The sequence below is a fragment of the Phocoena phocoena genome, chromosome 19 (genome assembly GCF_963924675.1).
Source record: "Phocoena phocoena chromosome 19, mPhoPho1.1, whole genome shotgun sequence".
In the NCBI taxonomy this organism is placed as follows: domain Eukaryota; kingdom Metazoa; phylum Chordata; class Mammalia; order Artiodactyla; family Phocoenidae; genus Phocoena; species Phocoena phocoena.
In genome coordinates this window covers 25,673,861-25,699,114 of record NC_089237.1, presented here as the reverse complement: position 1 = coordinate 25,699,114, position 25,254 = coordinate 25,673,861, and the positions used below count along the sequence as shown (strand labels likewise).

The window sequence follows — 25,254 nt, the reverse complement described above, 5'->3', positions numbered from 1 at the left end:
AAGGAAGAAGTCAAATATTTAAACCAAGACCGAATCTCTAATAGCCAAGCTAGAGTTAGGAGAAGTGCTTTGTACAAAACAGAAATCTCTTTATTTGACTTGATATCACCAAGGCATACAGGAAATGGTCAGAAGATATCTGAGGACCCCCATCCATGTGTGACCACAGAGCAGTTTCAGTTCTACATTATAAAACAGACTTCAGCTGTGGACTCTTTTTTTTTTCTAATTTATTTTTGGCTGCATTGGGTCTTCATTGCTGTGCGTGGGCTTTCTCTAGTTGCAGCAAGCAGGGGCTACTCTTCATTGCGGTGTGCAGGCTTCTCATTGCGGTGGCTTCTCTTGTTGCGGAGCACGGGCTCTAGGCACACGGGCTTCAGTAGTTGGGGCACGCGGGCTCATTAGTTGTGGCTCACGGGCTCTACGGCGCAGGCTCAGTTGTTGTGGCACACGGGCTTAGTTGCTCCGCGGCCTGTGGGATCTTCCCGGATCAGGGATTGAACCCGTCTCCCCTGCATTGGCAGGCGGATTCCCAATCACTGTGCCACCAGGGAAGCCCAAGCTGTGGACTCTTGAATGGAATGCTATTCTTCGGATTTGTCGTGTTTCTCTAAGGAGGGCGTGGGCCCAGTCTTGTAGACATCAGGAGAAACAAGAAGACGTGTGGGTTGGATCTTTTATTCCCCTTAGTACTTAAAAAGAAAGGCTTTCCCATGTACAATAGTGAGTCTGTTTAAGATCATACACAAGGGTGGAAGAGGTACACACGGATTATTTCCAAACACAGATATTTACAGTAAGGACACAGAGGAAGTGGTGTCGACCAGGAGTCACCTCACCAGCTACCTGTCTCTGTGGGTCCTGGTCAGGCCTGCCCTAACGTTTACGGGACCCAGGGTAAGAATCCATAAGGAGGCGTCTATGTCAGGTGCGCCAGTATTTGAACTTTATAAAAGAGCGAACAAACAGATTTAAAAGTACAACGAGTTGCTTCACATTGCAGCCCTGTGAAGCTACTGCATACACAGCCCTAGTTTGGGAGTGCATCGCCACAGACTGGAGCACAAAAACCAGCAAGAACATGAACATGGAGCACCGCCGGGGAAGAACTGCTTGTTTTTCAAGAACGTATGGTGTTCATACCATCTGCGAGGAAAGATTTTGACAAGCTAGCTGGCTTACCTTTTCTCTTACCTAAAGGCTTCTGTGGTTCAAATCCTCCCCACGGTCCAAAGGGGTGTCAGCCTCCAGCGCTGGCAGTGGCAACCCATCAGCCTTCACAGCCTTTGGACTCACAGCCTTTCAAAGACACAGGGCAGGAGAGGTGGAAAAGCATCTTCCCTTGAGTCATGAACTGTGTTTGTCCCAAGAGTGGATGTTTAGTATTGAAGGTCATGCCAGGCCAGCCCTGAGTACCACATCCCAAGAGACAGAGGTTCCTTTGTGTTCTCTGATGAATTTATTTAGTGTGTGTTTGCGATATGAAGAATGCTCCAAAGCATGGGGTCCAGGCATGGTCCCCTCCTGTCTGGGTCTTAAAGGAGTACCAGTCCTGGCACTTTGAAAGTTGGGACGTGTTAGGCAGGTGATAACTGTTGTCTGCCACCAGGAGCAGCTGTCCCAGGATGTCAACCTACGGCATGGTTTGTGCCAGAGTTGCCACAAAGGACACAACTTACACAGGCGCTGGATGGAATACTTTACTCACGTAGAGGAGAGACAGAGCAAGATGAGCTTCAACGGTGAGTGTCGTTCCTCCCCACAGGCAGTGGGTACCATCTTGCAGCCAACTTAGGAGAATGATCTGCAACCCCTCTTGGGCTACAAGTGAAGGGTCCCATTCCCTCCCCACTGGGAACAGCTGGTGGGAGGGTTGGCCAGGTGCCCTATGTCGTACACGCTTAGGCAAAACAAAGGTGCACGCGTTGAGTCCAGAACACAGAGAGATAATCCCACATGAGGCAATAAACCCAGCACAGCTGTGCAGCGCTTTATCTCTTGGGAAGGAAGTGTTCCAGCCCCAAGGCCTCTCTTCTGTGGCCCTGAAGGGGTTGAAAGATCACATACCCCAGAATGCCTTTCCCAGTGGGATGCGCACCTGGCCTGAGAGAGAACTAGATCACTACCTCACCTTTGCTTGGGACAACAACCTGAACTCAAGGGACCTTCCTTACTCACCACACATCCATCAGATGAGGCCAGACACCTGGGATGGTTTCACTTGGAAACTCAAGGAACAGCAACCAATGCAGGGAAGAACCACAACTTCAGGCCTCTCTCCTGAAAAGGGACCTGTGCATGGAACACCATCCAGATTTCAAGACCTGCCCAGCATGCAGACACATAACATATGGAGTGATGAGAAAGGAGGGAGGGGAAAGTTGAACGTAACAGCAGAAAATTCCCGTAGACTAAGTGCAGGTCTGAGAAAAAAGATGAGCTACCCCAGCGAGCGGACATCTTAGCTCAAACATGCTAACTTTGTAATAGGATAGGGCAGCTCAGCTTATGCTAGATAAACGTGTTGTGCAAGCCCAGATACTGGAATGTGGCAAGAGCAGTGTTTACAGGCAGAGATGACAAGATATCTGGTATCTCTAAGGGAAGAAGCTAGCAGGCGTCCTAAGCAGTATTGTGAAATAATTATCGTGAGTGCTTCAGGTAGCAAACACCTCGTCTCAAAGGAACTGCCCAAAGCACAGTTCCTGGAGTGCAGTAAGTGTTCAAGAAGCATTGGCTGTTGTTATCATCAGCTCTGGAAGACCGCAGAGGCTGGAGCAGCTGATGTGGAGATGCACAGCCTGCTCCCTCGGTTATGCCAAGCTAAGTAGCAAACAGAGCTGATGTGATTCTTAAATGTCACCGATGATGCTTGGTGGTGGAGGAGAGGAAAATCAATAAGAGACTCAGGAAGTACACAAAAACCACTCACAAAGTGTTTTCTATACCACAGAGGTCAAGAAACAGCAGTATATTGTGAAATTGGACATTTGCGCCTTCACTGTTTCTTTTGCTGAACCAACATTCGTTCGGTACTACGTCAGACACCTCTGTACACACCACTTCTAGTCCGTCAGTGCCATCTCTTACTCTGGCCACCACTACAGCAACCAGTCCTGCACAGGCCTTGCCCAGCTCCACATAGGTTTAATCTGACAGCACCTCACCTTGCCATCATGCATACCCCTCTTTTCCTGAATCAGGGACTCTCTGATGCTGACATAGAGGACCTGAAGGAATCCGTTCGGTACTCAGGCACGTGCAACTTGGAGGTACTGGACAAGGACTCATGACTACAGGGACTTGGAAGTCACTGGGTAACATCCGCAACAAAGGAGAAAGTCAGCGAGTGGATAGAATGACTTGTCCCGTGGAAGCCAGCCAGCCTCTTCCCTCAGTCACGACAGCGCTAGTGCAACAAGCCCTTGGCTATGGTGGCAAGGACGGCGGCTATGCGTGGGCCCAACAGTGTGAGCTCTCTCTCATCGAGGCCCATTTAACTATTGCCACTGCTGAATGCCTAACCTTCCAGCAGCAGAAGTAGATGTCAGGTCTCAATATGGCGCCCAGCTCCAAGGAGAAAATACAGCCATATGGTGACCTGTTGATTACCTTGGACCTCTGCCACCCTGCAAGGGAGAACAATCCAACCTTTGCGGGACTGACACGTACTCCAGATGTGGGGTTTTTTTCCCTACCAGCAGTACCTCTGCCAACGGTCCAAGGACTTACAGAATGTCTGATCACTCAGTATGGTGTTTGTACAAGATGGCTCAAGTCAGGGGATCCATTTTATAGCAAATGGTGTGAGTCAGCGGGTATATGGGATCCACTGGTATTAGCATATACTTAATCACCCAGATCAAGAGAATGGTGGGCTGTTAATAATTTAGGTGAGGCAACAGCAAACTTCAGGGCTGGGACCTTCCCAGCGTTCAGTATATGCACTGAATCAAAGGTTGTCAGATGATGCTATGTCGCCAGTGGCTGAAACACTCAGGAACCGAGGGGTTGGCCCCTCTCCATAATTCCCAGTCATCTACTTGTGGTTCCCATCCCTGCAACATTAGGCTCTGCTGGATTCCTGGGGAGAAGGCAGGGGTGGGTAGTAGAGATGATGTACTAGTATGAGTACACAAATATGGGTTCTTTTGAACCTGGAAGAACTAATACAACCATCTTGAAGGAGGCTTTGTGATGGATTAGACATAATAAAGGCACAAACACATTGGAGGGAAGCAAAGGGTGGACCGTATTGTGTATTACTTCACATCCTTGCAAACTCACCCTTTAACTCAGCCACTGCTCAGTCACCACTTTTCTTAGATTTACACAAGCTTCACGCAGGTCTCTTGCCTCATAACTCTAGAGCTTCCTGCCCTGGGGCTTTCTCTGATCCTGAGCTGTGGAAATCATGATAGAATATAACACACATGCATTAGCAAACCAGAAGTGTGAGGAATTTAATATTTGTGATCCACCACTGGCCAGTGAAGGGTTGTCCCCACCATCTATTGCTGGGTAACCAACCACCCAAAGCTTAGTGGTATAAAATGACCACGATTGTATTCTACTCACAAATTCTATGGGTCAGAAATTCATACGGGGCACAGCCCAGATGGCTCATCTCTGCTGGTGATGCCTGGGGCATGCTTGGGAAGACACAATTAGCAAGAAATGACTCAAAGGGATGGGCAACCATCTAGAGCAGTGTTGGCCAATAAAAATACAATGCAAGTCACATATGGAATTTTAAATTTCATAATGTATTTTCTTTAATCCAAGATATCCCAAACCTTATCATTTCCACATGTAATCGATATAAAAAATTATTGAGATGCTTTTACATTTTGGGGGGGTACTAAGTCCTTGCAACCCAGTGTATAGTTTATACTTTCAGAATATCTCAATTTAGATTAGCCCCATTTGAAGTGCTCAGTAGCTACATGTGGCTAGTAGTTGCTATATTGGGCAGTGCAGATCTACAGGCTTCCTCACTCCCATGTCTGGCACTTAGGCTGGGACGACTTGAAGGCTATGCTCATTTGGGACTGTCAACCAGAGCACCTGCACGTAGTTTGGGCTTCCTCACAGCATGGCAGCCTCAAGCTAGTCACTCTTCTTAAATGGTGGCTCAGGGCTCCACGAGTAAGCGTCCCCAGTGATCAAGGTTCAAGCCCCATGGTTTTTCACACCCTAGCTTCAGAGGTCACATGGCATGCTCCATTGATGGAACCAGTCACAAGCCCTCTCTGCTTCAAGGCGAGAAAACAGAGACCCCACTGTTTGATGAGAAAAGCATGTCAACGAATTTGTGGCCATATTTTAAAATGCCACAGGAATGAAAGCCAGGAGATAAATGTTTCTCCTTTCTTCCTCCAGGCAAAATATTCTGCAATGCATTCATAAGGCACTTCAAAAAGTCCCAGCAGAATCAAACGCTAATCCCCACCAACTGGTCCAGGCTCTCATTCCTGCTCCTAGGAATACTTCCCAAATTATCGAGCTTCACCCCATAGTTCTCATGCTCTGCTTTCAGGGGAATCTAAACTAGGAACAAAGATACAAAAATCCCTGCTTTCATGGAGTTTATGTTCTAGAAAAAGAGACAGATATTAAAAGATTTACAAGTAAAGTATATAGTATATTAGAGAGTGTTAAGTGCACAGGAGAAAAAATTAAGACAAGAAATTTGGGCAGAGGGAGATTATAATTTTAGATAGAGTGTCCCAGAAAGACTAACCAGAAAAATAACATTTGAGTAAGGAGCTGAAGGAAGTTAGGGAGAAAGTAATACAGTAATTTAAGGGAAGAGTAACGAAGGCAGAGGGAACAAAGGTCTCTGAACCAGCTTGTACAACTGAAGCAGAATGAGTGAGGAGAAGTAATAGGGTCTGAAAACAGAGAGAAAACAGGGACCAGAGCACATAGGGGCTTGTAGGCTCTTAGAAGGATTGGGCTTTACACGGCGGAGATTAAAAAGCCATGGGCGGGGTTGACTTGATCTGATTTATATTTTAACAGGATTGCTCTGGCTGCAATGTTGAGAATGAAGTGAAACAGGGCAAGGGCAGAGGAAGGAGACAAATTAGGAGGTTTTTGTAAGAATCCTGGTGAGAGATAAGGTTGGCTTGGACAAGATGGAGAGGGTAGATGTGGTGAAAAATAATAAGATTCTGGACACATTTTTGAAAGTAGACCCAAAAGTATTTATTAATGGATTGGATGTGGGGGTGAAACAAAGAGAGGGATAACATGACCGGGTTCACACGTTAGAGCATCCTCTCTGGTCACCCCTACTGACAGGCTGCTCATGTCCTTGAATGGGGTTAACTCCCGAGGAAAAAATTCTGGTTAAAGTATTCAGTGAACCTCCTAGAGGAAGTATCCTTCACAAACTAGTCCCTCCCTTTGCCTGTATCCAATGGGCAGTTGGGAAAGCCTCAAGTCATCCTTGCCCTCTACTTCCTGTTACCTTCACAGCCTCATTCCCTTTTTGAGAAGTAGTGTGTCGTCTGTTATTCAGCCAAAGAACAGCATTCTGACCTCCGCCTTGTGACTTCCTGGTCCCCCTCTTCTTATAAATACAAGGGCAGAGCTGGGGTCTGGGGGAGTCAGAGAGCAGAGGGCCCAGGAGTCCTCAGGCTGGTACTGGCTGTGCATGGGGAAGATGAAGACCTCAATAGCTGCCCTCTGCTGCCTCATCCTTGCTGCCCAGGCTACAGCTGGTGAGTTCAGTGAGCCTTCTCACAGGTGGGCAGGCTGATGGTGACTCTCAGTCCAGGGAGGAGATGCAGAGGGACACCTTTGTCCCCATAGGGATGTGATACTTGGTTAAAAGCAGCAGCAGTAGGTATAGACCTCTCCCTGCAGCCTTCGGTCCCTGAGGAAAACTGTATACAGGTGACTGGTCCCACCCGGGGAAACAATTCTCTCCCTTTCATGGCCAGAATTATATGACACTTTCTCTTAGCTGATATAGGACTATTATGAGCTAGATCAAGAGAATTGTAGTAAAATTGTAAATCTGTAGAAAGAGGTATAGAATTCTATAATGTTAGAGTTATTATATACCCTCTGGTGTAAAGCTATCATTTCAGGGAGGAAATTGGACAAGCCGGGCGAGTGACTCACCCAAGTCTACTTAACCACATTTATTGATTTATTTAACAGATAAATATCTAGGACTTTCTGTGTGAAAGCAGACACCGTTCTAAGTGTCTTGCAGATATTAATACATTGGATCCTCCTAACAATGCTGCGGGGTAGACTATCAGCAAATTATACGGTTTTGCTTATTATTATTTTTATTTTACAAATGAGAAAGCTGAGGCATAGAAACCGTAGGTAATTTGCTCAAGATCACACAGCCATAAGTGGTGGCATTAGGATACAAGCTAGTTAGCAAGCTGTTATGGAAAGACACGTCATTTGAGACTTCATTTTGCAAGCCCCACACACATCATATCAAGCGTGTTGACGTGTATGCACATGCCTCATTTAATATAATTCATACGTAACTATATAAGAAATGAACTAAAAGTTTAGCTGTGTTTGCCTAATTAGCATAGTACAGGTCTACAACCCCTTATCAAAATTTCTGGGGCTAGATGTATTTTGGAATGCAGAATTTTTCAGGTTTTAAAAAGACAATAAGATATGACCCAGCAATTCCTTTTCTTGATATACCCCGAAAAATTGAAAGCAGATACATGAAGAGATACCTGTACAACCATGCTAACAGCAGCATGACTTTTAATCTCCAAAAGGGGGAAGCAACGCAAGTGTCCACTGACAAACAAATGGATTGAAAAACAGGGTATATGCATACAATGGAATATTGTTCCGCCTGAAAAAATAAGGAAATTCTGATACATGCTACAACATGGATGACTATTGAAGACATAATGATAAGTGAGACAAACCAGTCACAAAGGGACAAATAGTATAATTCCACTCACATGTGGTACTTCAAGTAGTTAAATTCAGAGACAGAAAGTAGAACGGCGGTGGCCCAGGGGATGGGGTAGGGGGAAATGGGGAGTTATTGTTTAACGGGTACAGAGTTTCAGTTTTGCAAGAAAAAAGTCCCATGGATGGATTGTGATGAGTTGCACAATATGTGACTGTACTTAATGTTACTGAACCGTACACTTAGAGATGATTAAAATTGTATACTTTATATTATGTACATTTTATCACATTCTAAACATATATATATTTTAAAAGGTAACACATACCTGGACATTACTTAACATCCCTGACAGAGTCTGAGAGACACATTAACCAAACCCAGTAATATTTCTACAGCAAACACATTTACTCCTATGTTAAAGGAGTAAATAAAGCCTGTAGATAGCCTCACTTCACTTTGGGTGACATTGTGCCACCAAATCATTTAATGAAAAATTTGTCTGCTTCCAGAGTCCTGTGAATTCCAAAAATGTGTAGAAAGCATTGTGGACTGTATCACGTTATGTAGCTAATCAACTGATTTATTTGTGTTGGATTTGCAATTTGCTTTTTGTATTCAAGTCAATAGAATATTTTCATCTCTCAAACTTTTTCAAAAGTTCCCTGAAAAGTCTCAGGGCCTTGATAGAGAAAATGGGCCTGGAGGCAGGTCTGGTCCAGTGGTCCAGCATCCTTGCCTCCCTACCAGGGGATGGGGTTGAGGAATGAGATAGATGGAGATGTTGAAACAACTGCTTCCCAGTAATTTTTCTTCCCTGCTCTACTGTTTCTCTCAAATAGAATACCTGACAACGAACCTGAAGAATGAACACTCAGTGTTTCACGGAGGTAAAGTTTTGTTACGGTATATATATATCTGCTCAACGGCTTCAGTCTACCTCGTTTACAGGGCCTGGGGGGAGAGGAGGGTCCTATGGGTGGTGAACATCTCCAAGGAATTTCAGGATGGGCCATGGGTCTATAGGTGGCCTCTTCCGTAGATGACTTATATTCCACCTGGCTGTCCCAAGAGCTGGCTTATCTGGGGGAGGGGGAAGGGGTGTTCTCTGACGCCCCCTGCAGGCCTCAGACCCTTCGTCTTCTGGGAGGAATGGTCCTGCTCTGTTGTGGCCCCGCCTGGATGCCCTCCGACACGCAGCTCAACCCTGGGGAGAGTGAAGCAAGGAGACACCAGCAAGTGCTGGCAGAGAAGGAAAACATCTCTTTCGAGTCTTGCACCTTCTTACCCTTCCCAGTACTCAGGAGGAAAGGGGGAAAGGATCTAGTTTTCCTCAGACTCAGTCCTTAAGTGACCCTTTCTCTTGCAGCAGGCTTTCACCGTCCCACTGACTGCTGCACCTCTTACACCCGACTAAAAATCCGATGTGTATTCATGAAAGGTTATGTAGAAACGGCCAGTGAATGTTCCCGGCCTGCTGTCATGTAAGTGCCAAGCTCACTGGCCATGTCTGGGGGTGTGGGGGGAGGCACCTGATGGATGGATGTCCAGAAAAGCCCCACCCTCTGGATCCTGCCGGGTCAGCTGAGGCTTATGTCCTCATTAGGATCCATCGGGTATGAGATGTTCCCAGGGAAGAGGGAAGCTAGGGAAGGAAGGAGAGAGCAGGAGGGACGCCGCCCAAGGAAACTCCATGAGTCACTAAGGGAGGCTCGGAGCCTGAGGGAGGGTCTCAGACAGGGGCCACTCTGAGCTCCTGCAGCAGAGAAAGGAAAGAACAGGCTGGGCCGAGCGGGGAATCTGAGGGGCAGGGAGGATGGGCCTCCCCCCATTCCCATTAGCTGAACCCTCCTCTGTTCGTAATCTTTCCCCCCTTTGCTCCCCAGCCTCATCACCAAAAGGGAGCAGCATGTCTGTGCTAACCCCAAAGATAAGAATGTTCAGAAATGCATGTCGGACCTGAAGCTAAGATCAGTGATCAAGGACCTGAGAACACTATCTGCTGAGAAGAGATACTTGGAGTAGGCCCCCTCACCTCCATCTCTCTAGCCCAGACTACCTCCTAGGTGGGCCCTGGCCTGAATTATTTTTTAAAAAGCAACAATTACTGTTCTGTTCTGGTTACAAAAGCAGTGCATTAATAAAGGGTATCCAACTTAACTTTAACTGTAAGAGGAAAAAGAATCTGTCGGAATTGCTGGACTTTGGATTTGCGTTTTTGTCAAAACAAGACATCATAGTAGAGTTTTTTAAAAGCTAAAAACATGACATTCGAGTATAGATTGAATATGTGTCAAAGGTGTATTTAACCCATTAATGAAGGAACAATTAAACTGATTCAAAGATCATCTGAGGAACTGAGGTTTATATAGTTATTGGGGATGGCATTCTGAAATGTTGTTAGAGAAAAACAAATTAATATCCTATAGGGCAGGGGTCCCCAACTCCTGGGCCGTGGACCGGTACCAGTCCGCAGCCTGTTAGGAACCTGGCTGCACAGCAGGAGGCAAGTGGTGGGTGAGCGAGAGAGCGAAGCTTCTGCCACTCCCCAGTGCTCGCCTTGCCACCTGAACCATCTCCCCTGCACCCCATCTGTGGAAAAACCGTCTTCCACAAAACCGGTCCACGGTGCCAAAAAGATTGGGGACCGCTGCTATAGGGCAATAAATCTGTAACTTTGGGGATTATCTTTTCTACTAGACAAAAAGTCCCTTGCATCTGTGCTTGGTAAAAAGCTACAAGTTACAAGACATAGAGAAGGAACCACAATAAGACGTGTAGGGGGGCAGACTTATGATGTAGTCAAGTCCCATACTCCCCGGTAGGTGACCCACAGACTGGAGAATAACTCCATTGCAGAGGTTCTCCCACAAGAGTGAGAGGTCTGAGCCTCACATCGGGCTCCCCAGCCCAGGGGTCCTGAACCAGGAAGACAAGCCCCCAGAGCATTTGGCTTTGAAGGCCAGCAGGGCTTAATTTTGGCAGTCCCAGAGAACTGGGGGAAATAGAGACTTTACTCTTTAAGGGCACACACAAAATCTCACAGGCCTTGGGACCCAGAGCAAAAGCAAACATTTGATAGGAGCCTGGGTCAGACGTACCTGCTGATCTTGGGGAGTCTCCCAGAGAGGCAGAAGGCAACTGCAGCTCACCCTGGGGACATAGACACTGGCAGCAGTATCCTTGGGAGCTCCTTCTACCACGTGGACACTGGCGCTAGGGGGCACCACTGTGGAATCTTCTCTCTAGCTTATTGCTCCAGGATCCAGCCCTGCTCTGGCCCAACAGCTTGTAGGCACCGCTGCTGGGACACCTCAGGCCAAGCAAATCACTGGATGGGAACACAGCCTCACCATCAGCAGACAGGCTGCCTTAAGACCCCCTGAGCCACCTCTGGACAAGCCTCACCCACCAGGGGGCAGACACCACATGCAAGAAAACCACAATCCCACAGCCTACAAAACCAGCCTGGCCACCAGCAGGCCAGATCCTACCTTGGGACCAGCTGGGCCTCAATCTTGCCCACTAGCAGGCCAACACAAGCTTTGGAACAACCCGGACATCATCATAGCCAATTTATCAGGAACTGCTCACCCCCACCACCGGTGATCTGACACCAGCTCTGGGACCCCTGAGCCCTGCAACCAGACTCCAGGAGCCGGCTCTGCCTGCCAGTTGTCTGGCACTAACCCCAAGACCTGGCTTCGCCCACCAGTAGGCAGATAACACCCTGGAGTCTTCTAGATCCTGACTCTGCCCACCAGTGAGCCAGCACTAGCCCTGGGGCTCCCTGGAGTTCTGCAGTCAGCAGCCTTGTGACCAGGCCCTACTAACCAGCGGCCAACAGCTCCATACAAGGCAGAACCTGGCAAACAAACAGACCAGGGCCAACTAAGCCTATCAGACACCCACATAGCCTGCCACAACAGAAGGAACCACACAGCCCCCATAGGGGGAACCCCTAGAGCACACAGCTTGGATGATGAGAGGGGCATGTACGGCTGGGATGCACAGGACGTCTCCTGCGGAAGGCCACTTCTCCAAGGTCAAGAAATATAATTCATGTACCAGATACATAGAAATACAAACAGCAACTTAGGCAAAATGAGGTGACTGAGGAAGATGCACCAGACAAAGCAACAAGATTAAACCTCAGAAGAAGAACTAAGTGAAGTGGAGATAGGCAATCTACCCAAGAAAGAGCTCAGGGTAGCGACTGTAAAGATGACCAAAGAACTTGGGAGAGGAATGGATGCCCAGAGCAAGAAGTGAGAAGTCGGGCTTCCCTGGTGGCGCAGTGGTTGAGAGTCCAACTGCCGATGCAGGGGACGCGGGTTCGTGCCCCAGTCCGAGAAGATCCCACATGCCGCGGAGCGGCTAGGCCCGTGAGCCATGGCCGCTGAGCCTGCGCGTCCGGAGCCTGTGCTCCGCAACGGGAGAGGCCACAACTGTGAGAGGCCCACGTACCACAAAAAAACAAACAAACAAAAAAACACAGAAATTCTGATTAAGTAGGACTAGGTGGGGCAAAGAATCAGCATTTCCACCAAGTTCCCAGGTAATGCTGATGCTGCAGGGTGGAGTGGAAATTTGAAGAGGAACTCTCACTCTCAACTCTGTAACTTCAGCATTGTTTGCAACTTTTATATAAAGCACATATTTCTTTAGTAACCAAAAACTAATGTCAGAGAATTGAAAAAAAAAAAGAATCTTCATTGTCTTTTCAAGGACAAACAACAAAATGGGCCGGCTTTTGACTTGTGTTAATTCTTGATTGTTTTCATGATGAAGCTTATCAAAGCTACTTAATTATAAAAGAAATATACAATTGGGAAAAGTTTAAATATGGCTAAATAAGTCTGACAACCAATTTTGAATTTTTAAAAGTAAAAATCTTAGAAGGGCAAAATAGCTAGAAAAATATGTGCTTTAAAGCTGTAAAAAGAAAAATCCATATTTTTACTATTTCACTTTTAGAACCACAGACAAGATTTTTAAAGTAAAGGGAAAAAAAGATTTTAAAAGTAATATAGCTCATTCCCTTTTCTCTTGGTGTGAGCCAGTGCTTGGACAGAGGGTATGACCCACTTGGTTGAGGCCAGTGGAGCTGGAAGACTTCTCACACACAGGCAATGAAGCAAAGAAGTAAACATATTAAGGGTCCCACCCACCCTTTCTATATTATTCAATTTTTTTTAATCAGTGCATATGTGTTGCTTTGAAAAACATTTTTAACATTTTTAAAAATAATTTTATTTATTTATTTTTGGCTGCATTGGGTCTGCGTTGCTCTGCACAGGCTACTCTTCATTGCAGTGCGCGGGCTTCTCGTTGCAGTGGCTTCTCTTGTTGTGGAGCACGGGTTCTGGACACACGGGCTTCAGTAGTTGTGGTATGTGGGCTCGGTAGTTGTGGCTCACGGGCTCTACAGCACAGGCTCAGTAGCTGCGGCGCACGGGCTTAGTTGCTCCGCAGCATGTGGGATCTTCACGGACCAGGGCTTGAACCCGTGTCCCCTGCATTGGCAGGCAGAATCTTAACCACTGTGCCACCAGAGAAGTCCAATATTTTTAACATTTTTTAAACAGGCACTGCATACTCACCAGTGGGCAGCAGGAGAACCTTTAAGGTCTCTGATTATGTTGCCACTGAAGTCCGTTCATCCCACTGTTTTGCAATTTTCATTCACTTTTTTGAGTCCCTCTTCAAGCTATGAGTCCTCTGAGGTCAGGGTCACCTCCAAGCCTAGCCCATGATATTATGGCAAAGAAGTGATGTGGTCACTAAACCCATTCTCTCTTGTCCCTGGGCACACAGATGATCTATATTTTCCTTACCTTTGTCAGTAAGTTGGAGCCAGGTGACTTCATTTTGTCCATGGAGTGTAAGTGAAAGTAATTTATACTATTTCCAGAACTGGGCCATAAAAATCTGCCCATCCCTCTCTGCTTCTCCCCTTTTGTAGTAAACTTGGAGGCCTCTTGTGGAAAATGGCGGCATTACAAGATAGAAGAAGACTTGGTCCCTGAATGGGTGCATGAAACAGCCTTCTCCAACACATTCACACTCATCCATCCCACTGCTGGCCCACACTGGACCGTGACATGAGCCAGAAATAAACCTTCATGTAATGAATCCCCTGAGATTTAGGGGCTGTTCATTATAGCAGTGAGCATAACCAGACTAATGTGGGTAGGAATTCAATAACTGCTTGAAAAATAAAGGACTTTCCTGTAGAGATCCTAGCAACAACTTGGCAAGTAGGCTAGTCTCCACAAAAACAAAGTAATCATTATTTCTTCCCAACTCATATTCTTCCCAGAAACATCTTGTTTCCTTAGATTGTTCCTAATGACAATTGTTATCACTTGACTTGAGGAGTTTAAATAGTGTTATTATTGATAACAAATACAGAACATTTTGAATAAATTACTGTCTTGGCACCTAAGCCTGAGAATTCAGCTGTTTCCTGTGAGATATACATACTGAGACCAGCTCAATTCATCCTTCTTCTAAAACATATACTTACACATCACTTGCTATCTGCTAGGCCTGCCCTGCCCTGACGAGTGGAGGAGAGAAGATGGAAACAGCTTTCTAACCACAACAGCAAGAAGAATAGGGCAAGTTCCCCCAGGAAGAGCACGGTCAAGGCCACTGGACGGAGAGCGTGAAGAGGTGGGTCTGTCCTGCATCCAAATCATTTCGTGAACATGAGCAAGTCTCTGGCCCTTCCTGAGCTCCAGTTCCTCCTCAGTAAATAGCCTGTTTAGACAAATCTAAGGATGACGCAAGCTGCACCTTCACAGAAATGCACGGACACGGCCTCAGAACCACTTCCAACACTGAGCGCCAGTCCACCACTAATCAGTGAAACCTGCTAGCCATCCCCGAATGAAGCATTTTCTAGGTTCCCATCAAGCTTTTCTGTAATGAAAGTCAGAAACTGGGAGAAGGTCCCAAAGGGATCCACTCTCTGAACTCAGAAAGATCTCAGAATAAGAGTTTTCTAGAGAAGCCAAGCCAGGCAGGACAGTCTTAGAGACAGCTCACTGGGGACTCCTGCGTTTCTTCTCCACGGCAGTGATTCAGGACACAGACTTGGGAGCCAGATTGCCTGAGTTTGAAGCCCGATTCCACTTATCAACTGTCAAATCTCGGGGGAGTAATGGATGCGTTTTGTGCCTCAGTTTCCTCAACTACTGATAAAAGGCTTAAAAGGGCTAATATTCATGAAGCGTTTGGGACAGCAGCTACTGCGTATAGCAACCCTTCAAGTATAATGCTTGTTACGTAAACTATCTGCTGAGCGCCATGACACTTCTTCACCCCAGGGGACAGTGAAAGGCCGGGGATGAGGCAGAGAGACAAAGGTTCTGCTGAAGAGCTTAAGTGAGGATTTCTTAGACCTGATGTGGGGGCTCCAGACCTCATCCTGTTGCCCCAAATCCCCTCCAATCTCCAGCGCCCATACGGCCTTGTTCTGAGGCCAGGAACCAGAATTGGGTACAGGACACATCCCAGCCTTTGAGATCTTTCACTGAATCTGAGACAGTCTCCTCTACCACTGTGCTCATGGTCGCCCTACGAATAAGGCAGAGCTTATATCAAAGGGTTAAATGTATTCCCACTGGGGATGGAGGTCAATTTCCTCCCTGAAACTCGGCTCTCTGTACTTCCTTCACTCCACCCTCAACAAATGTGCAGGATATGAAATTGCTGAGAAGTCTACTTTGAAATCTTAGCTACCCTATCTAAAAAAATATACTTTGCCTCAATGAACATTTCTCAAAACATCCTCAGCCCAGGAGCCTCCGAAGCCCCTACCAGGCCAGCTCTCCTCCCGCAGCCACTCCCTTCACAGGAGGATGAGGGTCTCCATGGCAGCCACATCCCTCCCCCTCCTCCTTGTCCTCATCACCGTCGCCCTGGGGTCCAAGACTGAATCCTATTCAGGTGAGTGCAATACCTTCCAATCTGGTTCTTGTGGGTAAACAAGCACGAGTAGGGTTGCCGGGGATACAAGGAGAAAGGGGCTCTAGAAGGAGGTCTGGTGTCTTCTTTTTTGTGTTATTGAAGTATAGTTGCTGTACAATGTTATATAACTTACAGGTGTACGATAGAGTGATTCACAATTTTTAAAGGTTATACTTCATTTATAGTTATAAAATATTGACTGTATTCCCCATGTTGTGCAACATATCCTTGTAGCTTGTCTTATACCTGATAGTTTGTACCTCTTAACCTCCTACCTCTACGTTTCCCCTCCCCATTTCTCTCTCCCCACTGGTAACCACTAGTTTCCTCTCTATATCTGTGAGTCTGCTTCTTTTTTTATTATATTTACTAGTTTGTTATATTTTTTAGATTCCACATATAAGGGATATCCTACAGTTATGTGTCTTTCTCTGTCTGACTTATTTCACTTAGCGTAATGCCCTCCAAGTCCATCCGTGTTGCTGCAGCTGTCAAATTTTCATTCTTTTTTATGGCTGAGTAGTATTCCGTTGTGTGTATATAAGGTCTGGTGTCTTCCTCACCCTGCCCGGGGTGAGTCCCCTTCCTGTCAATGCCATGCAGTGAGGCCAGGCTATCTCTTCACTCCCTCAGTTCACCTCTCTTCGCCATTAAGCAAAAGACTGGCTCATCCCATGTGGGGTCATTATCCCTAGGGAGACTGAGGAACAGTCTTTGGAGCCTCTCGAGGCCACTATGTCAATTTACCTCCTGGGATTTGGACCCAGGCTGCTTCCAGGGTCCGCCCTACTCCACGAGCGCAGCATCGTTTAGTCATGTGGTAGGGGGAAATGCGACAGTTGGGGGCGTCCCCAGGCCACCTTTTTTCAGCTTATTTCTTAAGATGAGCTGCCTTTACAGCAGCCAAAACTATTCCTCACTCTGCAATTTTACTTTATTTCCTTTTCAGAAACTGAAGGGAAACATACAAGGTTGTTGAAATAAAACTAGACTAAAGTTGATGGAATCTGGACAGTTTGATTTGCCTCTCTGAGAATTCACTCAGACAGCTCAGAGGAATGCAGTGGCAGTGGCTCCCGGGGACCAGTGGGTCCCTTATGTCACTCTTTGGGGAGTGAGGATGCTGCTGGCAATGGTGCTGGATAAGAGGACCAGCCCTTCCCTTTCCACCCAAGTACCCGGTCACTGTCGGTGACCCCGAGGTCATCGCTGTGCACACCCACATTTCTGTCCAGGTTGGTCACATAACATGCACAGCCCCAATCACTGCACCCGCTAACTGCAGGGTCCTTGATCTGAAATGCCCTTCCTGCTACCCCCATAATTCAATCTTGGTGTGACTTTGCTGTCACCCCCTTGCACCTCCGGTAAGAGCCATGAAATTTCAGAATCAAAAAATAACTGAAAAATAGTGATTTTTTAGAAAGTGTTTTAGATCAGGAAACCTTCTCTTCAAGCAAAATCTTACACAGGAGGCCCAAAATGTAAAACAGACAAAAAGGCTGATGGGGTCTTATACCCAAGACTGAACTCCCAAGTGCATCAGTGCCTCCAGGAAACTTCATGTAAAGACCACCAATCCAGTTAACCGCCTCTTCACAGATGGGGAGACTGAGGAGGGAATGAGGGGTGATGGGCGCAAAGCCAGCAGAGGCGAGGTGGGGTGTCCTGCAGATCTGGGTGTCCTGGCCCCCGGGCCATTGTCCTCGGGGCTTGGTATGGGCATCCTGCCCTCTTTGCAGGGAACGGGCAGGATGGGGACACTGGGAGGGGCAGGGTCTGCATTCCCAAATGGCATGTATCCCAATCCCGATTGGGATTTCTTCCCACATCCCTCCTTTTTGGAGCATCTCTGCCAGCTGCCCCCAGGGATGGCGTGTGCTCGCTGAGATCTGGGCTTTGCTGCTCTTCCATCTGGAGTTCAAAGTCATCAGCCAGTCCTTCTGGGGTGGGGATGTGGGGGTGGAGAATGGAAAGCAGAGTGATCACTAATGAAGGAAGAGGGAAAGGGGAGCCCCGGGAAGAGTCTGAAAGGGAGACCAGAGGACTGAGTTTTTTCTACAGCCCTCTCTTGGAATTCTGGGGGCTGTCCCCTCCTTCCTTCCCTCTTCCACCTGCTCGGGGGCAGAGGCAGCCAGCAGCTGTCACCTTTAACAAATGTCCCGATCTGGGACTTCCCTGGTGGCGAAGCGGTTAAGAATCCGTCTGCCAATGCAGGGCACACGGATTCGAGCCCTGGCCCGGGAGGATCCCACATGACGTGGAGAAAAAAAGCCCGTGCGCCACAACTACTGAGCCTGTGCTCTAGAGCCCGTGAGCCACAACTACTGAAGCCCGCGCGCCTAGAGCCTGTGCTCCGCAACAAGAGAAGCCACCGCAATGAGAAGCCCGCGCACCGCAACCAAGAGTAGCCCCCCCTTCGCCGCAACTAGAGAAAGCCCGCATGCAGCTTTCTCTAGTCTCTCTTTCTTCGCGTTGCGAAGACCCAACGCAGCAAAAAATAAACAAATAAAATAAATAAGTTTATTTTAAAAAAAACAAACAAACAAGTGCCCTGATCTCAGCTTCCCTCCATGCTTTCTCCTCAGGAGGACCTTACCACCCCACCGAGTGCTGCTACAGCTACGTGACCCGGCCAATCAGGAAGCAGTGGATTTCAGGCTATTATGAGACCAGCAGCCAGTGCTCCAAGCCTGGAATTGTGTAGGTGGCACCCATACACCACACTGGGGGAGGGGGAGCCAGCAGGGCCAGGGTAGGGGAGAGGGGGGCAGGGAGAACACAGAATGGGTGCTCCCCAGGGTGCTTCTCAGGAATGTCCACGCAGGGAGAGGCAGCCGGGAGGCAACCTGGGTGCTTCTGGGCTGTCTGGGGCCTGCTGGGGCCAGGAGGAAGCTGGTGCCATGGATGGGGAGGTGTGGGGGAGGGGAAGGGGAGGGAAGGGGCACTTCCTGGGTGGGGACACCGAGATTAGATGGGTCCAGGGGCCCTGAGGGGCTGAAGGGCATGCCTCAGAAAGGACGCTGGCCCTGGGCTACCTCTCACTAAGGAAGGAGAACCAGTCTGGGTTGGATGAGGAATTTGTGAGGAAGGGAGGATGGGCTCTTGCTCCCTAGCTGCTGGACCCTTGGTTTCTCATCCTTCTCCCCTCTTGTTCCACAGCTTCATCACCAAAAAGGGCCATCAATTCTGTGCCAACCCCAGCAATGACTGGGTCCAGGACTATATCAAAGGAGCTGAGGAGATCTGAGTGACCCAGAAGTAGCGGAGAAGGACACAGCTCAGAATTTAAAGAGATGGGGCTGAACTCCACTCCCAGTTTAGCCCCAGACACCTCCTGGGAGCTGCCCTGCCTTGAATTAAAGACCATCATGCCCTTCCCTGCACTCGTCCATTTCTACTAAATTGCCTATTGGCGGTAGACTTGAGGACACTGGTGAGCCCAGCTCAGGGTGGCACTCTCAGCCTCAAGCATCGCTCTGCAAAAGTTTGGCCAGAGCCTGGTGCCAAAAAATGGGTCAGGTCTGCGATGGAGGTAGAGGAAAACTGAGCAGAAAATGAGGAAGACGGTGTAAAAGCTACCTTTACACAATAATAGCCGCAATCATAACAGATTCCATCTCTGTAGCGCCGTCTATATTCTAAGCACTCCACTAAGCAGTTTGTGTGCATTATCTTACTTAAGCTTCACAAGTGTAAAGCTAAGAATTATCACCTGATTTTGCAGGTAAACCTTCATAAAGGCCTCTCTATAGCAAACTCCATAGTCTTTTTCTGGGCTGGTCTCAAGGCCTCTGTTCCCTGCTGACTGGGATAGGAATGACTTCGTGGACATATTTTATCCAATTCTCGCCCATCCACTTACATACATCAGGTTGCACTCTATTGTTTTACTCAGTTTTGTGTCCTGCACAAGGCATAGCAAAAAGCCTGACCCACACCAGGTGCTCAGGAAATGGATAGATGGATGGATGGTGGGTGGATAGTCAGATGGGTAGATGGATGGATGGGTGGGTGGATAGATGGATGAATGGATGGGTGGGTGGACAGATGGGTAGATGGATGGATGAATGGATGGTGGATGGATGGGTAGATGGATGGATGCGTGGATAGATGGAATGATTCAGGAGTCAAGAGGAAGCTTATGCTCCAGGAATAACACTCAGCTGCCCCCAAAGGGGGGGATGCCCCCACCTTCCAGGTTCAAGAAGGAGCTCTGCATACAAAGAGGAAGAGCACATCCAGTGTAGGCACTATGACCACCCTTCCTGGCCTCCAGCCCTCCACAGACAAGGGCCAAGAGGGTGCCTGCACACTGAAGGTACAGCAGACTTCCTCAGACCTCTCCTCCATAAACAGAGGTCAATGGGGTATCTCACACACGTACCCTCCCTAGCTTCATAAAAAGCCACAGCTTCACCAGCACTGACTGTCTTGAACACACCAGGACTAACTGCATTGTATGTTTTTTTCCTGTTTATAAGCAGTCATGCCAAACAGCAAGCCCCACAGGTATCTTCATAGTCCTTGTTTTTCCCCTGCCTCCCTCTACTCCCATCTCCTGAAACACTCCCTCACATCTCTAAAACTCACAGTGCATCAAAGGCAAAATCCCCTGTATCTTTCATTTCTTCTCTGCACGCTGCCTTCAGCCTGGAACAGGGCTCTGAGGCAGTCTGAAGAGCTAAGATGCTGAGGGGCAGGTCCAGGCTTAGCCAAAGGTGGGGGTGGGCCGCAGCAGGAACTCCGGACCCAGAAGCAGGTTGTCAGGTTCATGATGTTGGGGTGCCCTCTGCTGGCCATGATTGGCCATGGTGGCAGATTGGATTAACCCACACTGAGGGCACCCAGAAAGGATCAGCTAATTAGACGTAAAACTGGTTCCGAGTCCAAGGTCCAAAGAGATAAATGAGAACATTGATAAATAAGCCAAACATTTCAGCAACAAACAGGGACCCAAGGATCAGGCACTTCGGGGGCTGGGGGGTGGTATTTGTAGCATAATCTGTGACAAGAAAGAGTGTGAGCTCAATCATGTGTCCTTGGCGGGGGTGGACACACATACTTTTCCGAGGGCACTAACCCTACCCTTGCCTCGGTCTGTGTTCTCTCTAATCCGGCTTTCTGTTTGCCCTCCCAAAGACCGATCACCTGGGGAAATAGTCAGTTCAACCCTCCTCCCTCCTCCTTCCCCAACATAGAGATGGGGGCAGGGAACATGGTGAAACCGCACGATCTGGTTTTCAGGACTGCCTATCTGTCTCCTACCCATGTGACCTTGGACAATTTATTTAACCTCTCTAAGCGTCAGCGGCCTCATGTGCAAAATGAGAGTGAAAATCTCTACTCCCTGCTGGGAGGATTAAGTGAAGTGGGGCATGCCAGGTGCTGACACATGGCACGTGCTCCACACTTTCCCTTTCTCTCTTTTTTCCTTCACACGGATTCAAACCTTACCGAATTCAACTCTGCTCCAGACCCCGCCCTCCATCGCCCTCCCCTTCAGCAAACACCGAGGGAGGGGCCGTTGTCTCTCCTCCTCCACCCGCTAAAGTGGTCAGAGTCCAGAGAGCTGAGGGCCCAGCGTGGATGACCAGGAAGGAGACTGTCTCCGTTCAGCCTCCGAAGCCCAACTGCCCAACTGAGAGGATGAAGGTCTCCGCGGCTGCCCTCTCTCTCCTCAGCTCACCATTACTTCTGCCATTCACAGCCAGCCAAGTGAGTCCACCTGTCCCTGAAGGGCGGCAGTGAGAAAAGGGAACGGGGCAGCGAGGTGATGCTAAGAGTGCTGTCAGGTCTCTGTCACCAGCCCTGGGGCCTCTCCCCTCCTGCACACAGAGCTGCTGCCTTCAAACTCTTCGCTTTGTAAGTAGAGCTGAGCTGTGGTCCAGATCCTTCTGGGGTTGGGCAGTTTCAGGAAGCTGGGTCAAGGTTACATAAGGAATCCCAAAGACAGACAGCAGGAATGATCATTTAGGAGGAAAAGCCAAGGAAGAAGCAGAAGAGATAATAATAAATGTACGCAATGAGGAGGGAGGCAAGGCAAGTGGATGAAAAAAGCCATAGAACCTCTGGGAGGGCAGGATGAAGGGAGTCAGGGATGAGTGATGTTTGAGGCTAAGCCCAGGAATGGGGAGTCTGAACCTAGACACCCCTTGCTTGCAGTGTCTGTTGTAGTTTGCTGGGACTACCACGGCAGCCAAAAGAAGTCCTGGTGGGATGCCCACGTGTACCATTTGTGGGTTTCTGGGCCCCTATCTCCATCCCCCAGCCTAGGACTAAATAAAGTCTGGAGAAAAGAGAAAAGGGGTTGAAGGAAGTTGAGAGGTTTTGGAACTATGGGATGCTTGGGACATATGGAGAATGGGGCTTGTTTTGCCCACTCCCTAACCCTGCCTCTACCATCATTTATGAGGGCTGGTGATAGGGACAGGACCAAGGCACTCAGGCCTTCTACATACCCGCCTCCAACTGCCCCAGCCCTTCCTTTGTCCCTAAGGCTGCCCTTGGCATATAGTCTGGCCAGATTCTGCCTGTGTAAACACTCAGGGGAGCAAGGGTCACACACACCATGTAATCTGCCCACACGCTCTCAGGGTGCCCCTGGTCTTTGTAAACGTTGCCTTGAGAACCAGGGTCACTGTGGGTACAGGTGCCTCTGGTGGGTGGGACGGGGCAACAGTGCCCTTCGGGAAGGTCAAGCAGGAAGAGAAAATGGCCCACCCAAAGCACGGGTCAGGCAAATGATTCTCTCGAGAAGTCTCAGGCTTTGCCACCAGCTGGAAGCGAGGGTCAGGGATTTGCACTCTGCAGGTTTGGGGGCCGGGTGAGGTGATATCCCCAACTGATGAGCAGGCAGGGGAGCCCAAGGGAGACACAGTGATAACCCAGCCGAGTCTCGTATCCTGCGAGCATCAAAGAGAAGGGGAAAGAGCCATTTACAGGCCAGAAGAGTGGCCATTACAACCATTAGCTCTTCATTACAGCAAGCGTTGAGTCTTTCTGTGCCAGACTCTGAGTTAAGGGCTTTACAAGCATTCTTTCAACTAATCCTCACCACGATCCTAGGACGTAATTTTTTACCCTCGTTTAACGGGTAAAGACACCCAGAGATTAAGAAATTTGTCCATGATTCAAGTCACTAAGTCGAGACTCCAACCCAAGCTGTCTGACTCTGAAGCCTAAATATGAGCCTTTTCCTCCTGCCCTGACTTCTGCTCATCTCCCCATCTCAGCCTCCTCCCTGACCTCAGCCTCTCTGGTGCCTCTAGCACAGAATCCAGGCTCCCTATCACAGCTCAGAAGAGGTGTGGCCCTCCCCTGCCTCGTCAATATCCTCCCCTCCTACATCTTCCTTCCCACCTTGCATTGCAGCCTCCTGGAACTATTCCGTCCCCCCAGACACACTGGGCTTCCCCCACCTCAGGCCTCCATACATTTCTTTTTTCCAGATCCCACAGCCCCTCTGTCTGCCTAAATCCTACTCATCCTTCAGGAATCAACTCAGGCACCACCTGCTGTAGGACTTCTTCCTCAGCCACCCAGGCTGGGTTAGGTACCCCTCATTCTGTTCCCATAGCATCTTGTGTCAAATTCTACTCTATCCCAGACCACGTTCTATTGTAGCGTTTATCTTTTCACTTTCCCTTTTTACCCAGACTGGTCTGTAAGGTACACAAGAGCAGTGACTGTGTCTTCCTCATGTTCTGAACCCCATAGAGCCTGGCATGTAATAGGAGCTCAATATGTGTTTGCCAAGTCAAGTTCATCAGGAAATGTGATTACCCCAGTCCTCTGTACTTGGAGACACTCAGTCCAGAGGCTGAAGGTTCTACAGAAGGTTCAGCTTTTTCACTTTCTCCATTATCCATCAGGCTACCATCAGTCCCTGCTGATAAATGGCTTTGCCATCAGAAAAGCAGAATGCAAGAGATGGGACATGGAAGTGGGCAGCCATGGGCTCCCTCTCTACCTCCTTGGCTCAGCATTCAACGTCATTCCCTCAGAAATTCCTGAGTCGGTGAACCCTCCACCCACCTGCTGCCTGAAGTATCACGAGAAAGTATTGCCAAGAAAAGTGGTGGTGAGATACAGAAAGGCCCTCAACTGCTACCTGCCATCAATCATGTAAGCACCGCTCCGCAGACATTTCTATGGAGAGGGAAGGGGAGCCCAAGGCTGCAATGGGGTGCACAGAACCAAGTCTCCATGCTAGAACAGGGGAACAGTGGTTAAGGGCCTGGGCTTTGACTCTCACAGGACAGGCCTGGGTTTCGTTCTTGATTTTTGCCACTTATAGTTGTGTGGCCCAAGAAATGGTGGCCATGGGCTTCCCTGGTGGCGCAGTGGTTGAGAATCTGCCTGCCGATGCAGGGGACGCGGGTTCGAGCCCTGGTCTGGGAAGATCCCACATGCCGTGGAGCAGCTGGGCCCATGAGCCACAACTACTGAGCCTGAGCGTCTGGAGCTTGTGCTCCACAACAAGAGAGGCCACGACAGTGAGAGGCCCGCGCACCACGATGAAGAGTGGCCCCCGCTCGCCGCAGCTAGAGAAAGCCCACGCACAGAAACGAAGACCCAACACAGCCAAAAATAAATAAATGATTTAAACTGACATGTCAAAAAAAAAAAAAAAAAAAAAGAAATGGTGGCCATAATGAAACCGAAGCCTGAGGGTCTAGGCGGAGTGGGGAAGGGGCTGAATGAAGAGACGATGAGGTCTAGAGGCCAGAGAGGGAGGCCTTCTGAGGGGACCCAGGTAGGGGAGGCCTAGGGAGGTGGTACGGGGCATGAGGCAAGCCCCGCTGTGAGCTAGAAATGGGGAAGTGTCGACTGGACCCCCAGCATACTCTATGACCCATGACAGTCTAACTCCGCCTCCACAGCTTCATCACCAGAAGGAAACGAGAGATCTGTACCAACCCCACTAACGAATGGGTCCAAGAATACATCAAGGATCCCAGACTACCTTTGCATCCTTCCAGGAAGTTGGTCTAGGTTAACATTATTTGATCTGAGAAAGGTCAACCCCAGATCCTCAACTGCCCATGGTGGTCAGGCCTCAGTGGGAGCCCAAGTTTGGGGGGAAAATTGTGCAACCCTGTGAAAACGCAGGCAGCCTTGTGGTCTGAATGACAGAGTTACATTCAGAGAAGCAGGCCAGTGATCCCACAAAGTAAAGTGTTTCAAATATATTCTCAATCTCTGGAGGACATGCCAAAGTTAAGGGAGGAGAGCAGGGATACATTCTTAATGCACAGAAAAGCATCTTTCACATCCTCCTCCTTGCTCTGCTTTCAGGTCCTCACATCACTCCAGCCGTTCTAAATGATCAGACCACCTCTGGCCTCTCACTCACTGAGACC

At 48.6% G+C, this 25,254-nt stretch overlaps 2 protein-coding genes across 2 annotated transcripts; both read left to right on the top strand.

The window, feature by feature from the left end:
• The first annotated feature begins 6,670 nt into the window (after positions 1-6,670).
• Positions 6,671-9,937, top strand: LOC136139088 (C-C motif chemokine 15-like). The gene is given in 3 exon segments (XM_065898002.1): positions 6,671-6,728; positions 9,210-9,396; positions 9,799-9,937. Coding segments are annotated over 3 exon segments (384 nt in total).
• Positions 9,938-15,780: 5,843 nt separating this feature from the next.
• Positions 15,781-24,886, top strand: CCL16 (C-C motif chemokine ligand 16). The gene is made up of 4 exons (XM_065897727.1): positions 15,781-15,822; positions 21,574-21,607; positions 23,896-24,016; positions 24,775-24,886. Exons 1-4 carry the CDS (start codon positions 15,781-15,783, stop codon positions 24,884-24,886), a joined length of 309 nt encoding a protein of 102 aa, XP_065753799.1.
• Positions 24,887-25,254: the final 368 nt, after the last annotated feature.

Excerpts from the sequence above, each read along its gene's own strand:
- CCL16 (XM_065897727.1), top strand. The coding sequence starts at position 15,781 with ATGAGGGTCTCCATGGCAGCCACATCCCTCCCCCTCCTCCTT. Across the intron at positions 15,823-21,573 it reads CATCCCTCCCCCTCCTCCTT|CTCACCATTACTTCTGCCAT; the intron begins GTCCTCATCACC and ends CTCTCTCCTCAG. Across the intron at positions 21,608-23,895 it reads TGCCATTCACAGCCAGCCAA|AAATTCCTGAGTCGGTGAAC; the intron begins GTGAGTCCACCT and ends TCATTCCCTCAG.